The sequence below is a fragment of the Odocoileus virginianus genome, chromosome X (assembly GCF_023699985.2).
Source record: "Odocoileus virginianus isolate 20LAN1187 ecotype Illinois chromosome X, Ovbor_1.2, whole genome shotgun sequence".
Lineage (NCBI taxonomy): Eukaryota > Metazoa > Chordata > Mammalia > Artiodactyla > Cervidae > Odocoileus > Odocoileus virginianus.
The window spans coordinates 25,066,471-25,091,338 of NC_069708.1; the positions used below are offsets into that span (position 1 = coordinate 25,066,471).

Genomic DNA, 24,868 nt, shown 5'->3' on the forward strand with positions numbered 1-24,868 from the left:
TCCCGTGGGCCTTAGGAAGCATCACTATGAACAAAGCTAGTGGCGGTGATGGAATTCCAGTTGAGCTATTTCAAATCCTAAAAGATGTTGCTGTGAAAGTGCTGCACTCAATATGTCAGCAAATTTGGAAAACATAGCGGTGGCCACAGGACTGGTAAAGGTTAGTTTTCATTTCAGTCCCAAAGAAAGGCAACGCCAAAGAATGTTCAAACTATCACACAATTGCATGCATCTCACATGCTAGTAAAGTAATGCTCAAGATTCTCCAAGAAAGGCTTCAAAAATATGTGAACCATGAGCTTCCAAATGTTCAAGCTGGTTTTAGAAAAGGCAAAGGAACCAGAGATCAAATTGTCAACATTCGCTGGGTCATCAATAAAGCAAGAGAGTTCCAGAAAAACATCTATTTCTGCTTTATTGACTATGCCAAAGCCTTTGACTGTGTGGATCACAATAAACCATGGAAAATTCTGAAAGAGATGGGAATACCAGACCACCTGACCTGCCTCCTGAGAAATCTGTTTGCAGGTCAGGAAGCAACAGCTAGAACTGGACATGGAACAACAGACTTGTTCCAAATAGGAAAAGGAGCATGTCAAGGCTGTATATTGTTACCATGCTTATTTTAATTATATGCAGAGTACATCATGAGAAATGCTAGGCTGGATGAAGCACAAGCCAGAATCAAGATTGCTGAGAGAAATATCAATAACCTCAGATATGCAGATGACACCACCCTTATGGCAGAAAGTGAAGAACTAAGGAGCCTCTTGATGAAAGTGAAAGAGGAGAGTGAAATTGTTGACTTAAAGCTCAACTTTCAGAAAACAAAGATCATGGCATCCAGTCCCAGCACTTCATGGCAAGTAGATGGAGAAACATTGGAAACAGTGATAAACTTTATTTTGGGGGGCTCCAAAATTACTGAAGATGTGGACTGCAGCCATGAAATTAAAAGATGCTTGCTCCTTGGAAGAAAAAGTTATGACTAACCTTGACAGCATATTAAAAAGCAGAGACATTGCTTTGCCAACAAAGGTCCATCTAGTCAAGGCTATGATTTTTCCAATAGTCATGTATGGATGTGAAGAGTTGGACTGTAAAGAAAGTTGAGCGCCAAAAAATGGATACTTTTGAACTGTGGTGTTGGAGAAGACTCTTGAGAGTCCCTGGGACTGCAAAGAGATCCAACCGGTCTACCCTAAAGGAAAGCAGTCCTGAATATTCATTGGAAGGACTGATGTTGAAGCTGAAACTCCAGTACTCTGGCCACGTGATGTGAAGAGCTGACTCATTTGAAAAGACCCTGATGCTGGGAAGATTAAAGGCAGGAAGAGAAGGGGACAACTGAGGGTGAGATGGTTGGATCACATCACCGACTCAACGGGCATGAGTTTGAGTAGACTCCGGGAGTTGGTGATGGACAGGGAGGCCTGGTGTGCTGCAGTCCATGGGGTCACATAGAGTCGGACAAAACTGAGCTACCGAACTGAAGTGAATGGAACAGCAGTGGCCACAGGACTGGAAAAGGTCAGTTTTCATTCCAATCCCTAGAAAGGCAATGCCAAAGAATGTTCAAGCTACTGTACTATTGCACTCATTTCACATGCTAGCAAAGTAATGCTCAAAATCCTTCAAGCTAGGCTTCAACATCATGTGAACTGAGAACTTCCAGATATACAGGCTGGATTTCAGAGGAATCAGAAATCAAATTGAAAAAATCCACTGGATAATAGAAAAAGTAAGGAAATTCCAGAAAAACATTTACTTCTGCTTCATTGACTATGTGAAAATCTTGGACTGTTCAGATCACAACAAACTGTTTAAAATTATTAAAGAAATAGGAATACCAGGCCACCTTACTGGTCTCTTGAGTAACCTATATGCAGGTCAAGAAGCAACAATTAGAGCCAGACATGCAACAATGGACTTGTTCATAATTGGGAAAAGAGTATGTCAAGGCTGTTTGTTTTCACCCTATGTATTTAACTTATGTAGCATACATCATGCAAGATGCTGGGCTGTATGTATCACAAGCTGGAATCAATTTTACTATGAGAAATATCAACAAACTGATATCATTCTAATGGCAGAAAGTGAAGAGGTACTAAAGAGCCTCTTGATGAAGGTGAAAGAGGAGAATGAAAAGAACTGGCTTAAAACTCAACATTCAAGAAACTAAGATCATGGCATCTGGGCCCATCACTTCATGTCTAATAGATGGGGGAAAACACGGAAACAGTGACAGATTTTATTTTCTTGGGCTCCAAAATTACTGTGGATAGTAATTGCTGCCATGAAATTAAAAGATGCTTGCTCCTTGGAAGAAAAATTATGACAAACATAGACAGTGTATTATTATGGAGAGACATCACTTTGCTGACAAAGGTCTGTATAGTCAAAGCTATGGAATGATCATCTTAAAAGATGTCAAAAAATTGTGGAAAAACTCAACACCCATTTATGATAAAAAATTTTCCAGGAAGTGAACAGTAAGGGAACATACTCAACATAATAAAGGCCATATATGACAAACTTACAGCTAACGTCATACTCAATGGTAAAAAGCTAGAAACATTTCCTCTAAGATCAGGAACAAGTCAAGGATGTCCACTCTCATCATTTATTCAACATAATTATGAAAGTTCTAATCATAGAAATCAGAGAAGGAAAAGAAATAACAGAAATCCAAATTGGAAAAGAAGCAAAACTGTCACTGTTTGTAGATGGCATGACAATATACATAGAAAGTCCTAAATACCAGGAAACTGCTATAGCTCATCAATGAATTTAGTAACACTGCAGGATAAACAAGTGATACACAGAAATCTCTTACATTCCTATACACCAACAAGGAAGGTTCAGAAAGAGAAATTAAGAAAATAATCACATTTACCATTGCAACAAAAAGAATAAAATATCTATGAATAAATCTATGTATGGAAGCAAAAGACCTGTACATAAAAAAATATAAGATACTGATGAAAGAAATAAAGAATGATACAAACAGATGGAGAGATATCCCAGGTTCTTGGAATGGAAGAATCAATACTGTCAAAGTGACTACACTACTGAAAGCATTCTAGATTCAATGCAATCCCTGTCAAACTACCAATGGCATTTTTCACTGAATTAGAACAAAAAAAAAAATTTACAATTTGTATGGAAACACAAAAGTCCCTGAAAAGCCAAACAATCTTGAGAAAGAAAAACAGAAGTGGGGGATTTATGCTCCCTGACTTTGGACTATAATACAAAGCTACAGTAATCAAGACAGTATGACACTGGCACAAAAATATAAATACAGATGAATGGAAAAGGATAGTAAACCTAGAGATAAACCCATGTACCTGTGGTCACCTAATATATGACAAAGGAGTCAAGAATATATAATGTAGAAAAGACATTCTCTTCAATAAATGGTTCTGGGAAAACTGGTCAGCTCCATATAAAAGAATGAAACTAAAACATTCTCTAACACCACACATAAAAATAAACTCAAAATGGACTAAAGACCTAAATGTAAGACCTGATGGTATAAAACTTTTAGAGGAAAACATAGGAAGAACAGTCTCTAACATAAATTGCAGAAAGATCTCTTCTGATCAATCTCCTAGAGTAATGAAAATAAAAGCAAAAATAAACAAGTGGGACCTTTGGTTATTCGAGGTTTTTTGTATTTCCATACAAATTGTGAAATTATTTGTTCTAGTTCTGTGAAAAATACCGTTGGTAGTTTGATAGGGATTGCATTGAATCTATAAATTGCTTTGGGTAGTATAGCCATTTTGACAATATTGATTCTTCCAATCCATGAACACGGTATATTTCTCCATCTGTTTGTGTCCTCTTTGATTTCTTTCATCAGTGTTTTATAGTTTTCTATGTATAGGTCTTTTGTTTCTTTAGGTAGATATACTCCTAAGTATTTTATTCTTTTTGTTGCAATGGTGAATGGTATCGTTTCCTTAATTTCTCTTTCTGTTTTCTCATTGTTAGTGTATAGGAATGCAAGAGATTTCTGTGTGTTAATTTTATATCCTGCAACTTTACTGTATTCATTGATTAGCTCTAGTCATTTTCTGGTAGAGTCTTTAGGGTTTTCTATGTAGAGGATCATGTCATCTGCAAACAGAGAGAGTTTTACTTCTTCTTTTCCTATCTGGATTCCTTTTACTTCTTTTTCTGCCCTGATTGCTGTGGCCAACACTTCCAAAACTATGTTGAATAGTAGTGGTGAGAGTGGGCACCCTTGTCTTGTTCCTGATTTCAGGGGAAATGCTTTCAATTTTTCACCATTGAGGGTGATGCTTGCTGTGGGTTTGTCATATATAGCTTTTATTATGTTGAGGTATGTTCCTTCTATTCCTGCTTTCTGGAGAGTTTTAATCATAAATGGATGTTGAATTTTGTCAAAGGCTTTTTCTGCATCTATTGAGATAATCATATGGTACCACTTCTAGGCATACACACTGAGGAAACCAGATCCGAAAGAGACACGTGCACCCCTATGTTCATCGCAGCACTGTTTATAATTGCCAGGACATGGAAGCAACCTAGATGCCCGTCAGCAGACGAATGGATGAGGAAGCTGTGGTACATATACACCATGGAATATTACTCAGCCATTAAAAAGAATTCATTTGAATCAGTTCTAATGAGATGGGTGAAACTGGAGCCCATTATACAGAGCGAAGTAAACCAGAAAGAGAAAGATCATTACAGTATACTAACACATATATATGGAATTTAGAAAGATGGTAACGATAACCCTATATGCAAAAAAAAAAAAAAAAAGAAAAAGAGACTCAGATGTATAGAATAGACTTGTGGACTCTGTGGGAGAAGGCGAGGGTGGGATGTTTCAGAGAACAGCATCGAAACATGTATATCTAGGGTGAAACAGATCACCAGCCCAGGTTGGATGCATGAGACAAGTGCTCAGGCCTGGTGCACTGGGAAGACCCAGAGGGATGGGGTGGAGAGGGAGGTGGGAGGGGGGACCGGGATGGGGAATACATGTAAATCCATGGCTAATTCATTTCAATGTATGACAAAAACCACTGCAATGCTGTAAAGCAATTAGCCTCCAACTAATAAAAATAAATGGAAAAGAAAAAAATTAAAAAAAAAAAAAAACAAGTGGGGCCTAATTAAACTTAAAAACTTTTACACACTAAAGCAAACCATAAAACAAACAAAAAACAACACAAAGAATGGGAGAAAACACTTACACACTGGTTTTGAGCAGTGTTTTAGGGGATGTAAGAGGCCCATGGGATGATACCACTCTAGATTACGGTGTGCATTTTCCTTTAATAACAGCCCTTTAACATGCCCTTGGTTACTTCTCTTTCCATTCCCTTCACAAAATTTTCTAAATCTTTTTACTCTCCTCAAGCATCGAGCCCTACATCCACTTTCTTTTACTCTCAGCAAGTATGAAAAACTTACATTTTAATTGAGAAAATGAAGTGCAGTAAACATTATGTCCCTCAATGTTCAGACATTGCTTCCTCATGCCTAGAGCTTACAGACTTATATGAATCCAATTCTATTTTCCTCTCTCTCCCTGAAAGGTAATAAAGTAACCTAGAGGTCATATGCTCAAAGCTTATTAGGGGCTTCCCTCCATCAATTATTTTCTCTCTCACTTGGATCTTCAATCTCTTCCTCCATAGGAGCTTCACTGTCCCTGGGAATATTTACATGTTTCCCAGCCTTATAAAAATTCTCTCTTGAATCAAGGCCTCTATAGTCATTGCCCCTAATTCTTCTTTCCTTTTACAAGCAAACTGCTTGATATTAATTTCCTCAGTTCAGTTCAGTTCAGTCATTCAATCATGTCCAACTCTTTCTGACCCCATGGACTGTAACACGCCAGGCCTCACTATCCGTCACCAACTCGTTGACCTTGCTCAAACTCATGCCAATAGGGTCAGTGATGCCATCCAACAATCTCATCCTCTGCTGTCCCCTTCTCTTCCCGCCTTCAATCTTTCCCAGCATCTCTTCCAACATGACAGTTTTTCGCATCAGTTGGCCAAAATATTGAAGCTTCAGCTTCAGCATCCGTCCTTCCAATGAATATTCAGGACTGATTTCCTTTAGGATGGGCTGGTTGGATCTCCCTGCAGTCCAAGGGACTCTCAAGAGTCTTCTACAACACCACAGTTCAAAAGCATCAATTCTTTGGCACTCAGTTTTCTTTATAGTCCAACTCTCATATCCTTACATGACTACTGGAAAAACCATAGCTTTGACTAGACAGATCTTTGTTGACAAAATATACTGTCTAGGTTGGTCATAACTTTTCTTCCAAGTAGCAAGCGTCTTTAAATTTCATGGGTGCATTCATCATCAGCAGTGATTTTGGCACTCCAAAAAATAAAGTCTGTCACTGTTTCCACTATTTCTCTATCTATTCGCCATAAAGTGATGGGACTGGATGCCATGATCTTAGTTTTCTGACTGTTGAGTTTTAAGCCAACATTTTTACTCTCTTTTTTCACTTTCATCAAGAAGCTCTTTAATTCTTCTTCACTGTCTGCCTTAAGGGTGGTGTCATCTGCATATCTGAGGTTATTGATATTTCTCTCAGCAATCTTAATTCCAGCTTGTGCTTCATCCAGCCCAGCATTTCCCATGATGTACTCTGCATATAATTTGAATAAGCAGGGTGACAATATAGAGCCATAAAGCCATGATATACACCTTTCTTGATTTGGAACCAGTCTGTTGTTCCATGTCCAGTTCTAACTGTTGCTTCTTGATCCACATACAGATTTCTCAGGAAGCAGTTCAGGTTGCTTGGTATTCCCATCTCTTGAAGAATTTTCCACAGTTTGTTGTGATCCACACGATCAAAGGCTTTGGCATGGTCAATAAAGCAGATGTTTTTCTGGAACTCTCTTGCTTTTTTGATGATCCAGCGGATGTTGGCAATTTGATCTCTGGTTCCTCTGCCTTTTCTAACTCCACCTTGAACATATGGAAGTTCATGGTACTGCTGAAGCCTGCCTTGGAGAATTTTGAGCATTACTTTGCTAGCGTGTGAGATGAGTGCAATTGTGTGATAGTTTGAACATTCTTTGGCATTGCCTTTCTTTGGGACTGAAATGAAAACTGACCTTTTCCAGTCCTGTGGCCACTGCTGAGTTTTTCCAAATTTGCTGGCATATTGAGTGCAGCACTTTCACAGCATCATCTTTTAGGATTCGAAATATCTCAACTGGAATTCCATCACTTCCACTAGCTTTGTTCGTAGTGGTGTTTCCAAAGGCCCACTTGACTTCTCATTCCAAGATGTCTGGCTCTATGCGACTGATTACACCATCGTGGTTATCTGGGTCATGAAGATATTTTTTTTGTATAGTTTTTCTGTGTATTCTTGCCACCTCTTCTTAATATCTTCTGTTTCTGTTAGTTCCATACCATTTCTCTCCTTTATTGTGCCCTTCTTTGCATGATATGTTCCCTTGGTATCTCTAATTTTCTTGAAGAGATCTCTAGTCTTTCCCACTCTAGTGTTTTCCTCTATTTCTTTGCATTGATCACTGAGGAAGGCTTTCTTATCTCTCCTGTCTATTCTGTGGAACTCTGCATTCAAATTGGTATAACTTACCTTTTCTCCTTTGCTTTTAATGTCTTTTCCTTTCTCAGCTATTTATAAGACTTCCTCAGACAACCATTTTGCCTTTATGCATTTCTTTTTCTTGGGAATCGTCTTGATCCCTGCCTCCTGTACAATGTCACAGACCTCTGTCCAGAGTTCTTCAGGCACTCTGTCTATGAGATCTAATCCCTTGAATCTATTTCTCGCTTCCCTGTATAATCCTAAGCGATTTGATTTAGGTCATACCTGAATGGTCTAGTGGTTTTCCCTACTTTCTTCAATTTAAGTCTGAATTTGGGAATATGGAGATACCGGTCTTGGTTTTGCTGAATGTATAAAGCTTTTCCAACTTTGGCTGCAAAGAATATAATCAATATGATTTCAGTATTGACCATCTGATGATGTTCATGTGTAGAGTCTTCTCTTGTCTTGTTGGAAGAGTGTATCCTGTGACCAGTGCATTCTCTTGGCAAAACTCTGTTAGCCTTTGAACTGCTTTGTTTTGTACTCCAAGGCCAAATTTACCTGTTACTCCAGGTATCTCTTCATTTCTTACTTTTGCATTCCAGTCCCCTATAATGAAAAGGATGTCTTTTGTGGGGGGTAGTTCTATACGGTCTTGTAGGTCATCATAGAACTGCTCAACTTCAGCTTCTTCAGCATTACTGGTCAGGATATAGACTTGTATTACTCTGATGTTGAATGATTTGCCTTGGAAATGAACAGAGATCATTATGTCATTTTTGAGATTGCATCCAAATACTGCATTCCAGACTCTTTTGTTGACTATGGTGGCTACTCCATTTCTTCTAAGGGATTCTTGCCCCCAGTAGTAGATATAATGGTCATCTAAGTTAAATTCACCCATTCCAGTCCATTTTAGTTCACTGATTCCTAAAATGTTGATGTTCACTCTTGCCATTTTCTGTTTGACCACTTCCAATTTGCCTTGATTCATGAATCTAACATTCCAGGCTCCTATGCAATACTGCTGTTTAAAGCATCAGAGTTTACTTCCATCACCTGTCACATCCACAGCAGGGTGTTGTTTTTGCTTTGGCTCTGTCTCTTCATTCTTTCTGGAGTTATTTTTCCACTGAGCTCTAATAGCATATTTGGCACCTACCAACCTGGGGAGTTCATCTTTCAGTATCCTATCTTTTTGCCTTTTCCTACTGTTCATGGGGTTCTCAAGGCAAGAATACTGGTTTGCCATTCCCTTCATTTCCTCATCTCTCATTAAATATTTTAAATGAATATGAAATATTCTATGTAGATAAGATTAAAATATTTTGTGAAACCACCACTCACTTTAAGAGCAACAACATTTACCAGTTGTACTCCCTTTACTCTCACAGAGGTAACCACTATTGTAAAGTAGAGTTTTCAGTGATTGAGGGTTAAATGAGTGCACAAGAAGGAAAGGCATACATTCAAATGTCAATCCAATAAAAACAATGTGTCACACCATCTCTCAACTGAAATGGACAGTTGTTAAGGCCTGAAATGTATCCCCTCAAAATTCATATCTTAAAGGCTTTACCCTTAATGTGACTGTATTTGGAGATAGGGGCTCCAAATTACCTTAAGGTCATATAGGTTGAGCCCCAGCCAATATGACTGGTGTCCTTTTAAGATAAAGAAGAGACACTAGAGAGACACATACATGTGGATGAGTCTGCATGAGGACACAGTGAGAAAGCAACCAATGAGAGAAGCCTGAGGAGAAACCAGTCATCCCAGCATCTTGACTTACAAATTATGTCATTTAAGCTATATTATATGTGGCATTTTGTTACTATAGCCCTAGTGAATTAATAAAACAACCAATAAATGTATGAAAAGATATTAAATTTAATCTATAATTTAAAAATCTTTTTTTAAATGAAATATAATTATTCACTTATGAGCTGAATGATATTAAAATATTTGGGAATAACCAAGTTTATCAATTATGTGAGGAAACAGGATGGTGCCAGGACACATCAATAAAATCTTTTTTAAATGTTTTAATTTGAAATGATTTTAGACTTATAGAAAAATTGTAAAATATTACAGTTTCTGTATAACCTTTATACAAATTCCTTTAAAGTCAACATCTTACATAACCATTGTGCAATTATCAAAACCAAGACATTAATATTAGTACAATAATATTATCTAATCCACAGATTTTATTTGAATTTTGTTAGTTTTCACATTAATGTCATTCTTTTATGGTTTAGGATATAATCCAAGCCCCCATAAAGCATTAAATTGTCATGTTACCTTTGTCTTCTCCAGTCTGTGGTAGTTCCTCAGCCTCTCTGTCTTTCACGACTAAGACTTTCTAAGAGTACTGGTGTGGTACACAGAATAATGATACTCAAGATGATCATGTGTTAATCCCCGGTACCTGTTAGTATGTTACCTTACATAGAAAAAGAGACTTTGTAGATATGAATAAGATAAGGATTTTGAGGTGGGAATATTATCTTGGATTATCTGGATAGGCCCATTACAATAACAGGGTACTTATAAGAGAGATGCAGGAGATTCAGAGAGAAAATATCATCAGGTATCATCAGATGTGATGACAGAGGCAAAAATAAGTGAGTGAGACAGTAAGAGTAATAGTGGGAATAAAAATGAGGGAGAGAGAAATTATATGCTTTGAAGATCAAGGACAGGTCTACAAACCAAAGAATGCAGGAGGCTTCCAGAAGATGAAAAGGATAGGAAAGAGAGACACAGCACCATGAACAAAGTTTATCCTTCTGACATCCAGAAGTATTAAGATAATGGATCTGTTTTAAGTTACAACAAATTATTTTGGGGGGCTCCAAAATCACTGCAGATGGTGACTGCAGCCATGAAATTAAAAGACGCTTGCTCCTTGGAAGAAAAGTTATGACCAACCTAGACAGCTTATTAAAAAGCAGAGACATTACTTTGCCAACAAATGTCCATCTAGTCAAAGCTATGGTTTTTCCAGTAGTCATGTATGGATGTGAGAGTTGGACTATAAAGAAAGCTGAGTGCCAAAGAATTGATGCTTTTGAACTGTGGTGTTGGAGAAGACTCTTGAGAGCCCCTTGGACTACAAGGAGATCAAACCATTCAATTCTAAAGGGATGAAATCAGTCCTGAATATTTATTGGAAGGACTGGTGCTGAAGCTGAAACTGCAATACTTTGGCCACCTGATGCGAAGAACTGACTCATTGGAAAAGACTCTGATGTTGGGAAAGATTGAAGGTTGAAGGAGAAGGGGACAACAGAGGATGAGATTGTTGGATGGCATCACCGACTCTATGGACATGAGTTTGAGCAAACTCCGGGAGTTGGTGATGGACAGGGAGGCCTGGTGTGCTGCAGTCCATGGGGTCACAAAGAGTCGGACACAACTGAATTACTGAACTGAACTGAAGTCACAAATTTTGTACTAATTTGTTACAACAGCAATAGGAAATTAATATAAATTTTGATGCCTGGAAGTAGTATGCTTTTGTAAAAAGAATACTTAAAACTATGGAAGTCAAAACTTTAAAAAAAGACTCTCCATACTGGCTATATCAATTTACATTCCCACCAACAGTACAAAAGGATTCTCTTTTCTCCACACCCTCTCCAACATGTATTGTTTGTAGACACTTTGATGATGACCATTCTGACCCGTATGAAGTGATACCTCATTGTAGTTTTGATTTGTATTTCCCTAATAATTAGTGATGTTGAGCATCTTTGGGGGCTTCCCTATTGGCTTTAGGAAACCATAATTGAAAAAGACACACGTGCCCCAATGTTCATCACAGGACTATTTACAGTAGCTAGGGCATGGAAACAACCTAGATGTCCATCGACAGATGAATTGATAAAGAAGTTGTGGTATATATACAATGGAATGTTACTCAGCCATAAAAAGGAATCCATTTGAGTCAGTTCTAATGAGGTGGATGAACCTAGAACCTACTATATAGAGTGAAGTAAGTCAGAAAGAAAGAAAAAAAAAATATATATATATATATGGAATCTAAAAAGACAATACTGATGAACTTATTTGCAGGCAACAGAGGAGACATAGACATAAAGAACAGACTTGTGGACACACTGGGGGAAGGGGAGGGTGGAATGAATTGAGAGAGTAGCACCGAAATATATACATAACCATATGTAAAATTGATAGCCAGTGGGAACTTGATGTATGACGAAGAAGCTAAAATCCAGTGCTCTGTGACAACCTAGAGGGGTGGGATGAAGTGGGAGGTGGGAGGGATGTTCAAGAGGGAGGGGATATATATATATACCTATGGCTGATTCATGTTGATGTGTGGCAGAAACCAACACAATATTGTAAAGCAATTATCCTCCAATTAAAAATAAAATAAAAACTGAAAAACATGTGGAAGTTGCTTTGTAATGGGCAGTGAGAAGATGCTGGAAGAATTTAGAGGAGCATGTCAGAAACAGTCTTGACTGCTTTGAACAAACTGTTAAAAGGTGCATATTAACAATTCTGCTAGTGAGGGCTCAGAAGTAAGTGAGGAGCACAATAGAGAAAAATATATACTGACGTAACATATGCTCAGTTGTATCTGACTCTTTGTGACCCTATGGATTGTAGACCACCAGGCTACTCTGTCCATGAGATTTTTCTGGTGAGAATACTGGAGTGGGCTGCCACTTTTTCCTCCAGGGGATCTTCCTGACCCAGATATCGAACCCACATCTCCTGCATTGGCTGGTGGATGCTTTACCACTAAACCACTTGGGAAGCCCCTAAGGGAACACTCAAATTATTATAAGCAGACTCTTCATAGAAATATGGATGTTAACAGTGCTGCTGTTGAAGACTCAGAAGGAAATAATGAACATGTTATTAGAAACTGAGGGGAAAGGGGATCCTTGTTATATACAGCAGAAAACTTAGTTTAATTGTGTTGTACAGTTAGGTGGGAAGCAGAACTTGTAAGCCATTAACTTGGCTATTTAGCTGAGATTTCCAAGAAAAGTATTACAGGTATTGCTTGGCTTCTTCTTGCTGCATATAGTAAAATGTGTGAGGAGATAAACTGAGGCAAGGACTTTTAAGCAAAAAGGAACTAGGACTTCTAGGACTATTAGGAAATTCTCAGCCTATGCAGACTGCAAAAAACGCCAAAATCAGGAGATTTATTGTCAGGAAGGCATGTTCTGAGAGAAAGCAAAGGGTGGCGCTGGACAGTCTTTTGCTAGTGGTTCAGAGTGTCAAAAGATTGCAGTATTCAGTTATACAATTCATGTGTGCATGCTAAGTTGCTTCAGTCATGTCCAACTCTTTCCAGCCCTATGGACCATAGCCCACCAGGCCCCTATCTCCATGGGATACTCCATGCAAGAATACTGGAGTGGGTTGTTGTGCCCTCCTCCAGGGGGTCTAGGGGGCTCTTTAAAGAGATGAGGTATGTGACTGTCAATTGGTGCTTGCCAAGAGCATTTGCCATCTGCCTCTGAGAAGACTGAATCCTGTGCTGTTGAAGCTGTTCACCTTCCACACACCCTGAAGGAAGTTCAGGCTGAATAACAAGAATGGGCACTTTGTGTTCCAGGAAAACTGGTAGAACTGGTTTATAGATGGTTAGATATTTTCAGGAACTGAGTTTATGAAGCCAATCCTCGCATCTCCTCATATCTAGAAAAACATTAAATCCTTTCATGGTGACATTAGCTCTTCGTGACTAGCAGAAAAACTTTTGTAAGATAAATGTTTGATTGTATGAATTTCCCCTTCACCAAAATCACATATATTGACATCCCTTCCCCTACCTCTTTGGAGCAGTTTCTCAGAGTGATCTGAGGTGCTGTCTCTCGGACTGCAGTGATCATTTTGCCTCCAGATAAAACTTAATTCACAACTCTCACATAGTGAATCTTTTTTTAAAGTTGACATGACTCATGGACCCCTTCAGCTATCTTAGTAGAAACCATAATTAGAGAGGGGATGGACAGTTAAGGCAATTATTTAAGAATGACTTGTGGAGGATCCTCTTGCCAAATTGAATGAATCTCAATGACATACTTGGGGGACCCACAAAATGTCGAGGATGTTATACCAATATAAACACTGCCAGCTTGCCAAAAAGGGACAGAGATAAGATGAAATAAAAAGAAGGCTCTCAGACCCCCATAATTCTACAAGCAAGAAGCAGGCTGATAAAACTACTCAGCCTCAAACACACAGCTACTTTCACAAAATAAGAAGGATGACTAAGAGGGAGGAGCTGCAAGCTGAAAGGATTAAGCCACATTCACAGAGGGTTATTCCAGGCCTTGAGATCTAAAGGAATTTGCCCACTAGACCTCAAGATTACTTGATACTGGTGACTCATTTTTTTTCCCTTCCATTTTCTCCCTTTTGGAATGGGAATATCTTTTTTTTTTTCATTTATTTTTATTAGTTGGAGGCTAATTACTTTACAATACTGTAGTAGTTTTTGCCATGCATTGACATGAATCAGCCATGGATTTACATGTGTTCCCCATCCCGATCCCCCCTCCCGCCTCCCTCCCCATCCCATCCCTCTGGATCTTCCCAGTGCACCAGCCCTGAGCACTTATCTCATGCATCCAAACTGGGCTGGTGATCTGTTTCACCCTTGAGAGTATACTTGCTTCTATGTTATTCTCTCAGAACATCCCACTCTTGCCTTCTCCCACAGAGTCCAAAAGTCTGTTCTATACATCTGTCTCTCTTTTTCTGTTTTGCATATAGGGTTATCGTTAACATCTCTTTAAATTCCATATATATGTGTTAGTATACTGTATTGGTGTTTATCTTTCTGGCTTACTTCACTCTGTATTATGGGCTCCAGTTTAATCCATCTCATTAGAACTGATTCAAATGAATTCTTTTTAATGGCTGAGTAATATTCCATGGTGTATATGTAACACAGCTTCCTTATCCATTCATCCGCTGATGGGCATCTAGGTTGCTTCCATGTCCTGGCTATTATAAACAGTGCTATGATGAACATTGGGGTGCACGTGTCTCTTTCAGATCTGGTTTCCTCTGTGTGTATGCCCAGGAGTGGGATTGCTGGGTCATATGGCAGTTCTATTTTCAGTTTTTTAAGAAATCTTCACACTGTTCTCCATAGTGACTGTACTAGTTTGCATTCCCACCAACAGTGTAAGAGGGTTCCCTTTTCTCCACACCCTCTCCAGCATTTATTGCTTGTAGACTTGTTGGATAGCAGCCATCCTGACTGGCATGTAATGGTACCTCATTGTGGTGTTGATTTGCATTTCTCTGATAATGAGTGATGTTGAGCATCTTTTCATGTGTTTGTTAGCCATCTGTATGTCTTCTTTGGAGAAATGTCTGTTTAGTTCTTTGGCCCATTTTTTGATTGGGTCATTTATTTTTCTGGCATTGAGCTGCAGGAGTTTCTTGTATATTTTTGAGATTAATCCTTTGTCTGTTGCTTCGTTTGCTATTATTTTCTCCCATTCTGAAGGCTGTCTTTTCACCTTGTGTATGGTTTCATTTGTTGTGCAAAAGTTTTTAAGTTTAATTAGGTCCCATTTGCTTATTTTTGCTTTTATTTCCAATATTCTGGAAGGTGGGTCATAGAGGATCCTGCTGTGATTTATGTTGGACAGTGTTTTGCTTACGTTCTCCTCTAGGAGTTTTATAGTTTCTGTTCTTACATTTAGATCTTTAATCCATTTTGAGTTTATTTTTGTGCTTGTTATCCTATACCATCCTCAAGAAGATCAGTCCTGCGTGTTCATTGGAAGGACTGATGCTGAAGCTGAAACTCCAATACTTTGGCTACCTCATGCGAAGAGTTGACTCATTGGAAGACCCTGATGCTGGGAAGGATTGGGGGCAGGAGGAGAAGGGGATGACAGGATGAGACGGCTGGATGGCATCACTGATTCGATGGACATGAGTTTGGGTAAACTCCAGGAGTTGGTGATGGACAGGGAGGCCTGGTGTGCTGCAATTCATGGGGTTGCAAAGAATTAGACAAGACTGAGAGACTGAACTGAACTGAACCTATCCTATTACTGTATTTTGGGAGCAAATAGGTTGTTTTTTAGATTCACAGGTGAATAGAGAGTAAGGAATTTTACCCTACAATGAATCATAGCAAGAGACTTATCATACCCAACTTGGATGATTCAGATGATGAGATTTGGGACTTTTGAGCAGATGATAATTAGGTGAAATTTTGGACTTGAATTGATGCTATAGTCAGTTAAGAATTTGGGAGAAGTTGAAATAAAATTGATGTAAATCTTTTGAGGCCAGAGAGTGAACTGTAGCAGACAGAATAATGACCCTAAAGATGTCCACATCTTAGTACCACCAAACCTATAAAAATGTTAAATTACATGGTAAGATACATACAACTTGTCAGTTATTTTATAGGATTCACTCAACTTGGGTTTTTCTGATGTCTTCTCATGAATATATTTAGGTTAAACATTTTGGGGAAGAAGTGATGCTGAACACCTCTCAGTGAATCATACTAATATTATAAGATGTTGCTATATCTTACTACTGGTGATGCCAGTAAAGATATTATCTACTGTAAAGACATTATTTTTCCCATTATCATTAATAGATATCTTGAAGTGAGATATTCGAGGCTATGCATACATCGTGATTCTTGCCACATTTTCACCCGCTATTTTTAGTCTTTGTTGATGATGCACACCCACAAATGACTGTTGCATATATTGTAGTAATTTTCCACTTTGCTCATGTCTTGTTTTAAATGATAGTTTATTGTAAGAGCAAGCTATTCTTTCTCCATTGTGTGTGTGCATTTGTTAGTTTATATCAGTATAGGATCATAGATACTTATTCTATTCTATGGGCTATGGTCCAGGAATATCCTTATTTGTCTTGTTGCTCAAGTATTCCCACTTTGACCACTGGGATCAGTTTCGTGTTGGCTCCCATGTTCTTTTATCATATTTCTGTAATTTTTTTTAGTACTCCCTTACTTTTTGGCACATAATATATTCCAGTCTCATATTTTTCCCTTTCACATCCCTGGAATTTGCTATTTTTCCAAGAAACATAGTTTATTTTATAGGAGAATGTTATTTAGAAAGCAAGGCCTGTGTTCTAAGTGAGTTCATTGTTACTAGACTGGCATTGCTTCTAGGTATTCTATGAACACACAAATATTTACCTATATTTACTTTTGTATCTATCTGTACATTTGTAAAACATGAGTTTTAAAAACAGACAGCTTTGATTCCAATTCAATACTACAGTGATAATTTTAGCATTTCTTCTTTGCTCATTTGAAATGTTATTCTTCAATAGCAAGAAATCTAGTTTTCATTATTCATAATATATTTACTTATTTATTTAAACCCACAATGTAAGTATATTAGTTTCAGACTTACTAACTCATATCCCTGTGAGGGATATATTTACCAATCAGGGCTGTGCTTGTATAAAGTTCTTTTTCATCTTTAGTCCTAAAATATACAGTAGAAATCCTGCTTTCCAAAATTAATTTGTCTAGTTCTTCCCATTCTTTTCTGTATAGCTATGTTCCTCATTTGTAATATAATTAGGTTGATTTGTTACTTTTTGTGCTTCACTTTGGGTTCTTCCAACTGTCAGGTTGATTTTTTTTATTTATTTAGTTTGAGTACATGAAACAATACTATGATTTCATAAGTTAGACCTATGCAAAAAAAAAAAAAAATTCCAACATTCGTTGGATCATCAAAAGAGCAAGAGAGTTCCAGAAAACTATCTACTTTTGCTTACTGATTACACCAAAGCCTTTAACTGTGTCGATCTCAACAAACTGTGGAAAATTCTTAAAGAGATGGGAATACCAGACCACCTGACCTGTCTCCAGAGAAATTTGGGTCAAGAAGCAACAGTTAGAACTGGACATGGAACAATAGACTGGTTCCAAATAGGAAAAGGAGTACCTCAAGGCTGTATATTGTCACCCTGCTTATTTAACTTATATGCAGAGTACATCATGAGAAACGCTGGGCTGGAAGAAGCACAAGCTGGAATCAAGATTGCCAGGAGAAATATCAATAACCTCAGATATACAGATGACACCACCCTTATGGCAGAGAGTGAAGAGGACCTGAAAAGCCTCTTGATGAAAGTGAAAGAGGAGAGTGAAAAAGTTGGCTTAAAGCTCAACATTCAGAAAACTAAGATTATGGCATCTGGTCCCATCACCTCATGGGAAATAGATGGGGAGACAGTGGAAACAGTGTCAAACTTTATTTTGGGGGGCTCCGAAATCACTGTAGATGGTGAGCGCAGTCATGAAATTAAAAGACACTTGCTCCTTGGAAGAAAGGTTATGACCAACCTAGAGAGCATATTAAAAAGCAGAGACATTACTTTGCCAACAAAGGTCCTTCTAGTTAAGGCTATGGTTTTTCCAGTAGTCATGTATGGATGTGAGAGCTGGACTATAAAGAAGCTATGGTACATATACACCATGGAATATTACTCAACCATTAAAAAGAATTCATTTTAATCAGTTCTAATGAGATGGATGAAACTGGAGCCCATTATACAGAGTGAAGTAAGCCAGAAAGATAAACACCAATACAGTATACTAACACATATATATGGAATTTAGAAAGATGGTAACAGTAACCCTATATGCAAAACAGAAAAAGTGACACAGATGTATAGAACAGACTTTTGTACTCTGTGGGAGAAGGCGAGGGTGGGATGTTTCAAGAGAACAGCATCAAAACATGTATATTATCTAGGGTGAAACAGATCACCAGCCCAGGTTGGATGCATGAGACAAGTGCTCGGACCTGGTGCACTGGGAAGACCCAGAGGGATCGGGTGGAGAGCGAGGTGGGAGGGGGGATCGGGATGGGGAATACATGTAAAACCATGGCTGATTCAGGTCAATGTATGACAAAAATCACTACAATATTGTAAAGTGATTAGCCGCCAACTAATAAAAAAAAAAAAAAAAAAGAAAGAAAGCTGAGCGCCAAAGAACAGATGCTTTTGAATTGCGGTGTTGGAGAAGATTCTTGAGAGTCCCTGGGACTGCAAGGAGATCCAACCAGTCCATCCTAAAGGAAATCAGTCCTGAATATTCATTGGAAGGACTGATGCTGAGGCTGAAACTCCAGTACTTTGGCCGCCTGATGTGAAGAACTGACTCATTGGAAAAGACCCTGATGCTGGGAAAGATTGAAGGCGTGAGGAGAAGGGGACAACAGAAGATGAGATTGTTGGATGGCATCACTGACTCTATGGACATGAGTTTGAGTAAGCTCCAGGAGTTGGTGATGGATAGGGAAGCCTGGCGTGCTGCAGTCCATGGGGTTGCAAAGAGTCAGACACGACTGAGCAACTGAATTGACTGATGCAAAAAAAAAATAAAAAAATATATATATATTCAAAGAGTTGTTTCTCTCTCATTCCTGCTGAACTATTGTCATTATTGCATCATTACCACCCCATACCTCCTGAACCCCTGTGTGTGTGTTGCTTAGTCATGTCCAACTCTTTGCTAGACTGCAGCCCACCAGGCCCCTCCATCCATGGGATTCTCCAGGCAAGAACACTGGAGTGGGTTGCCATTTCCTCCTCCAGGGGATCTTCCTGACTAAGGAACTGAACCAGAGTCTCCTGCAGCTTCGCATTGGCAGGTAGATTCTTTACTATTGAGCCACCTGGGAAGCCCAACTATCACACAGCATGTGTTTATTATCACCTTCACATTTCAGCTGAAAAAAAAATGACTACCAGAGAAGTTACATTGTTTAATGTAACAAAGATAATATGGCAGAGAATATCAATTGTTCTCCAAAATCCATTCTCTATTTCTTTTAGTAAAAAAAAAACCAAAAAAAAAAAAACCAAAACAAAAACTAAAGTCTTAGCTGGACACAAGGCTGCCCCAAATAAAAACTAAATTTCCCTGCTTCTCTTATAGCTAGATGTGACCATGAGATTAAGTTCTGATAAATGGTATGTAAATGAAAGTAATATGTGAGACTTCCAGGTCATTGCCTTAAAGGAAACAGCTATATACTCCACTTCCTTTCTTTCAGCCCTCTCAGTTGATATAATGTAGAAGGTATTTGTTCATGTACATGGAGCAGCACCTTAGGGATGACAGGACAACAAAGAAGTAACCTGGGTTATAGTCCTTGTCAAATCACCATATCAGGCCTGGACCAACTTGCTGAACCATTATAGAACCAATAAATAAATGTCTTAAAACTGTTATGGTGTCTTAGCAGCTTAATCTATGTATCTTACCTAATGTATCCTATCCTAAGAGCTTGGATTTGAACTGTACATACCGCCTGGACTGTATCTCCAGTCCCCTCCCCATAAAGAAACTTTTTTATTGAATTGTGCTCTGCTAAGAAGGTACTGGGTGCTAGAAAGCTAAGAGTCAAATGTAGGGTCATTCATAGCAAGTGTATATGACTTGTCAATAAGTATTTCTTGTCTAGCTTCATCCTTGGGTTTATTTTCTGTTTGTATCATTATTTTTCATTTTTGATTTGACCTAATTATAATGTACACTACCTCATATTTTACATACCATAAAATATAACACCTTAAATTCTTTCAGAATGTGATTAGATTTAAATAAGCATAAATATTGCTTTCTTTATGGTTTAATTGATTGTACACATACCATTTTTACACCTATCACTTTCCTTTGTTTACATAATTGTCTCTATATTATACTATCAATTCCTTAAAGGTGTGAACAGTGATGCTTTTCTTCTTCTATACATTCTTGCATGGAGCGTGACAACAAAATAGTTGAATGCTCAAGCAATGTTTGTTGAATAAATGAATTTCACAAGGTCAGCAATGCTAGTAAATGTCACTGTATCATATGGAATTTTCTTCCATAGTAACTTGAGCCAGAGAGAAGACACAGCTTTAAAAACTGGCTAGGGGAAAGTGTCACATGTTTGGAGGAATGATGGTGAGGACAGGAAATACATACCTTGACACAGTGCTCAATTAGGATTTCCACCACAATATTCTGGAATTTGATGTTCATCATGGCAGCCACAGTGTCCTCCTGAGCTCTCATGAGAGTGGGCCCAAAGATCACCCCCATGTTAGAGGGGGTCATAAGATTCTCTTTGCTGTGTTCACACACACTGCCAGAAGAGAAAGAAAATGATTAATAAGATTTTTTCCAAGACTCTCTTGTAACTAAAACTGTGTTAGATGCTTTAGGGTGTAAGAGAAACTACAAAGCAAAAGAAAAGGAGAGTTCCAAAATATAAATGGTAAGAAAAGATTACAAAGAAAGCAACTAGCAAAGAATACAAGATAGTATATAATTAGGGGCCAAAGTGAAACATAGCTAACTTAGTTCATAGCACTGTACAAGTCATGAGAAGGGGAGTAGATGGCTATAGTGTTTGGAAAGACAGGTGAGAAGCAAGATGGCACTCCAGAGCAAGAGTTACAGTATGTACAAAACATATATAATTAAAAAGCACAGAGAGAAAGTGCCTATCCCTCTTATCAGTCAAGAATCTAGTCTCTTCCTCAGCTCTAGCTAAGAGGCAAAGAGCTCTAAGAACCAAAAGAGATCCTTAAGAACAGCACTTTTGCATTGCCCTTACTTTATAGACGAGAAAATAGAGATCCAATGAATGAAAGAGATTTGGCTGAAGCCATAATCAGTTAGCTTGATTACTGAAGGGCCTGTAATCCAAAATTTTCTGGTCCTTAATTATGTTCTTTACTTAAATTACCTTTAGTGGCTTCCTATTACTTATAGGACACTGCCAATTGTCCTTAAAGTAGCAATTAAACTCTTCAGTAACTTGACACCTACTTCCAATCTCAATGCACAGTCTGGGCTCTGAAGCTGACCTGGGTTTTAATCCCAGCACTGTCACCCATTAGATGTGCAACAGTGAGTATTGGTGACCAAACCTCTCTGGGCTTAAGCTTCCCCACTATGAACATAGTATCCATCTCAGAGGGTTGTGAAATAGAGCTAACTTGTGTTAGAAAGGTATCCTGGAAATATTTAATTAGAAGGATTTACTATTATAATGACCTCTCCAGGAGGCTCCATCTAAAAAATGCAGACATATAACACCCATATGTTGTTATTGTTCAGTCTCTAAGTGGTATCTGACTCTTTGCAACCCCATGGACTGTAGTAACTGGGCTTCCCTGATGGCTCGGAGGGTAAAGCATCTGCCTGCAATGTGGGAGACCTGGGTTCGATCCCTGGGTTGGGAAGATCCCCTGGGGAAGGAAATGGCAACCCACTCCAGTACTCTTGCCTGGAAAATCCCATGGATGGAGAAGCCTGTAGGCTACAGTCTATGGTAGGCTACAGTGGACTACAGTAAGTCTGGCTTCTCTGTCCTTCACTATCTCCTGTAGTTTGCTTAGATTTATGTTAATTGAATCAGTGATGCCAACCAATCATCTCATTCTCTGTCACCTGCTTTTCCTCCTGCCCTCAATTTTCCCCAGAATCAAGGTCTTTATTAATGAGTAAGCTCCTCCCTTCAAGTGGCCAAAGTATTGGAGCTTCAGCTTCAGCATCAGTCCTTTCAATGAATATTCAGGGTTGATTTCCTTTAGGATTGACTGGCTTGATATCCTTGCCATTCAAGAGACTCTCAAGAGTCTTCTCCAGCACCACAGTTTGAAAGCATCAGTTTTTTAGTACTCAGCCTTCTTTATGGTACAACTGTCACATCTGTACATGACTAATGGAAAAACCATAGCGTGGACATACGGACTCTGCTTTTTAAGATGCTGTCTAGGTTTGTCACAGCTTTTTTTCCAAGGAGCAACTGTCTTAATTTCAAGGCTGCAGTCACCATCCAAAGTGATCTTGGAGACCAAGAAAATAAAATCCACTGCTGTTTCCATTTTTTCCTCATCTATTTGCCATGAAGAGATGGGACCAAGTGTCATGATATTAATTTTTGAATGTTGAGTTTTAAGCCAGCCTTTTCACTCTCCTCTTTCAACCTCATCTAGAGGCTCTTTAGTTCCTCTTCATTTTCTGCCATAAGGGCGGTATCATCTGCATATGTGAGGTTGTTGATATTAATCCTAGCAATCTTGATTCTAGTTTATGATTCATTCAGCCCAGCATTTCATATGATATACCCTGCATATAAGTTAAATAAGCAGGATGGCAATATACATCCTGATGTACTCATTTTCCAATTATGACCCAATCCATTGTTCCATGTTCAGTTTTAACTGGTGCTTCTTGACCTGCATACAAATTTCTCAAGAGGCAGGTAAGGTGTGTATACCAGAGTACATCCATCTCTTTAAGAATTTTAGACAATTTGATGTGATCCATACAGTCAAATGCTTTCAAGTAGTCAATGAAGCAGAAGATGTTTTTCTGGAATTTTCTTGCCTTTTCTACGATCCAACAGTTTTTGACAATATGATCACTGTTCTGCATTTTCTTAATCCAGCTTGTACATCTGGAAGTTCTTGGTTCATGTACTGCTGAAGACTAGCTTGAAGGATTTTGAGCATTACCTTCCTAGCATGTGAAAGGAGTGTAACTGTGAGGTTGTTTGAACATTCTTTAGCATTGCCCTTCTTTGGGATTGGAAAGAAAACCAACCTTTTCCAGGCCCGTGGCCACTGCTGAGTTTTCCAAATTTGCTAGCACATTAAGTGAAGCACTTTAACAGCATCACCTTTAGGATTTGGAAAAGCTCAGCTGAAATTCCATCACCTCCACTAGCTTTGTTCATAGTAATGCCTCTTAAGGTCCTCTTGACTTCACACTCCAGTATGTCTGGCTCTAGGTGAGTGACCACACCATTGTGGTAATCCAAATCATTAAGACCACTTTTTGTAAAGCTATTCTGTGTATTCTTGTCATGTCTTCTTAACCACTTCTGCTTCTGTTAGTTCCTTGCAGTTTCTGTCCTTTATTGTGCCCATCTCTGCATGAAATGTTCCCTTGATATCTCTAAGTTTCTTGAAGAGATCGCTAGTTTTTTTCCCATTTTACTGCTTTCCTCTACTTCCTTCCATTGATCATTTAAAAAGGCCTTCTTTTTTCTCCTTGCTATTTTCTGCACCTCTGCATTCAGATGGGTGTATCTTTGCCTTTATCCTTTGCCGTTTGCTTCTCTTCTTTCCTCAGCTATTTGTAAGGCCTCCTCAGACAACATTTTGCCTTGTTGCATTTATTTTTCTTTGGGATGGTTTTGGTCACCACCTCTTGTTTATTGTTACAAACCTCCATCCACATTTCTTCAGGCACTCTGTCTACCAGATCTAATCCCTTGAATCTATTTGTCACTGTATTATCATAAGGGATTTCATTTAGGTCATAGTTGAATGGCCTAGTGCTTTTCCCTACTTTCTTCAATTTTAGTCTGAAGTTTTCAATAAGGAGTTCATGAGCTGAGCCACAGTCAGCCCCAGGTCTTGTTTTTGTTGACTATATAGAACTTCTCCATCTTTGGCTGGGAGGAACATAATCAATCTGATTTCAGTATTGATTATCTGGTGATGTCCATGTGTAGAGTTGTCTCTTGTGTTGTTGGAAGAGGGTATTTGTTATGATCAGTACGTTCTCTTGGCAAAACTCTGTTAGCTTTTGCCCTGCTTCATTTTGTACTCCAAGGCCAAACTTGCCTGTTGCTCCAGGTATCTCTTGACTCCATATTTTTGCATTCCAGTCCCCTATGCTGAAAAGGAAATCCTTGTTTGGTGCTAGTTCTAGAAGGTCTTGTAGGTCTTCATAGAACCGTTCAACCTCAGTTTCTTCGGCATTAGTGGTTGGGGCATACACTTGGACTAATGTGATGTTGAATGGTTTGCTTGGAAATATACCAAGATCATTCTGTCATTTTTGAGACTGCACTCAAGTACTGCATTTTGGACTCTTTTGCTGACTATGAGGGCTACTCCATTTCTTCTAAGGGATTTGTGCCCCCAAATAGTCATAATGGTCATCTGAATTAAATTTACCCCTAACTGTCCATTTTAATTTACTGAATCCTAAAATGTTGACACATATACTACACTTCCTAGATAAGGTTTTCTGGATATATTATGTTATGTCAGATCTCCATATCTTTGCTTCATGCTATTTCCTCTGTTTCTAATATCTCCATCCTCCTATATCCAAAGAATATCTATTTATCCTTTGAGATTCACTTTAGGTGACATCTTCTTCAGGGCTCTCTTAGCCCACTGTCCTCATCTTGATTGACATCATTGGTAAGTCAAGCATGTTGCAATTTTTGGTATCCTATC

At 38.5% G+C, this 24,868-nt stretch overlaps 1 protein-coding gene across 7 annotated transcripts in view; it reads right to left on the minus strand.

Annotated features, from left to right (window-relative positions):
• OPHN1 (oligophrenin 1) overlaps positions 1 to 24,868 on the minus strand; it is a 623,734-nt gene that overhangs the window by 93,929 nt on the left and 504,937 nt on the right. For all 7 annotated transcript variants that reach the window (XM_070461909.1, XM_070461913.1, XM_070461912.1 and 4 more), the window contains one exon: positions 20,586 to 20,745. In XM_070461909.1, coding sequence (XP_070318010.1) covers positions 20,586 to 20,745 — 160 coding nt within the window. The remainder of the gene's footprint in view (positions 1 to 20,585; positions 20,746 to 24,868) is intronic.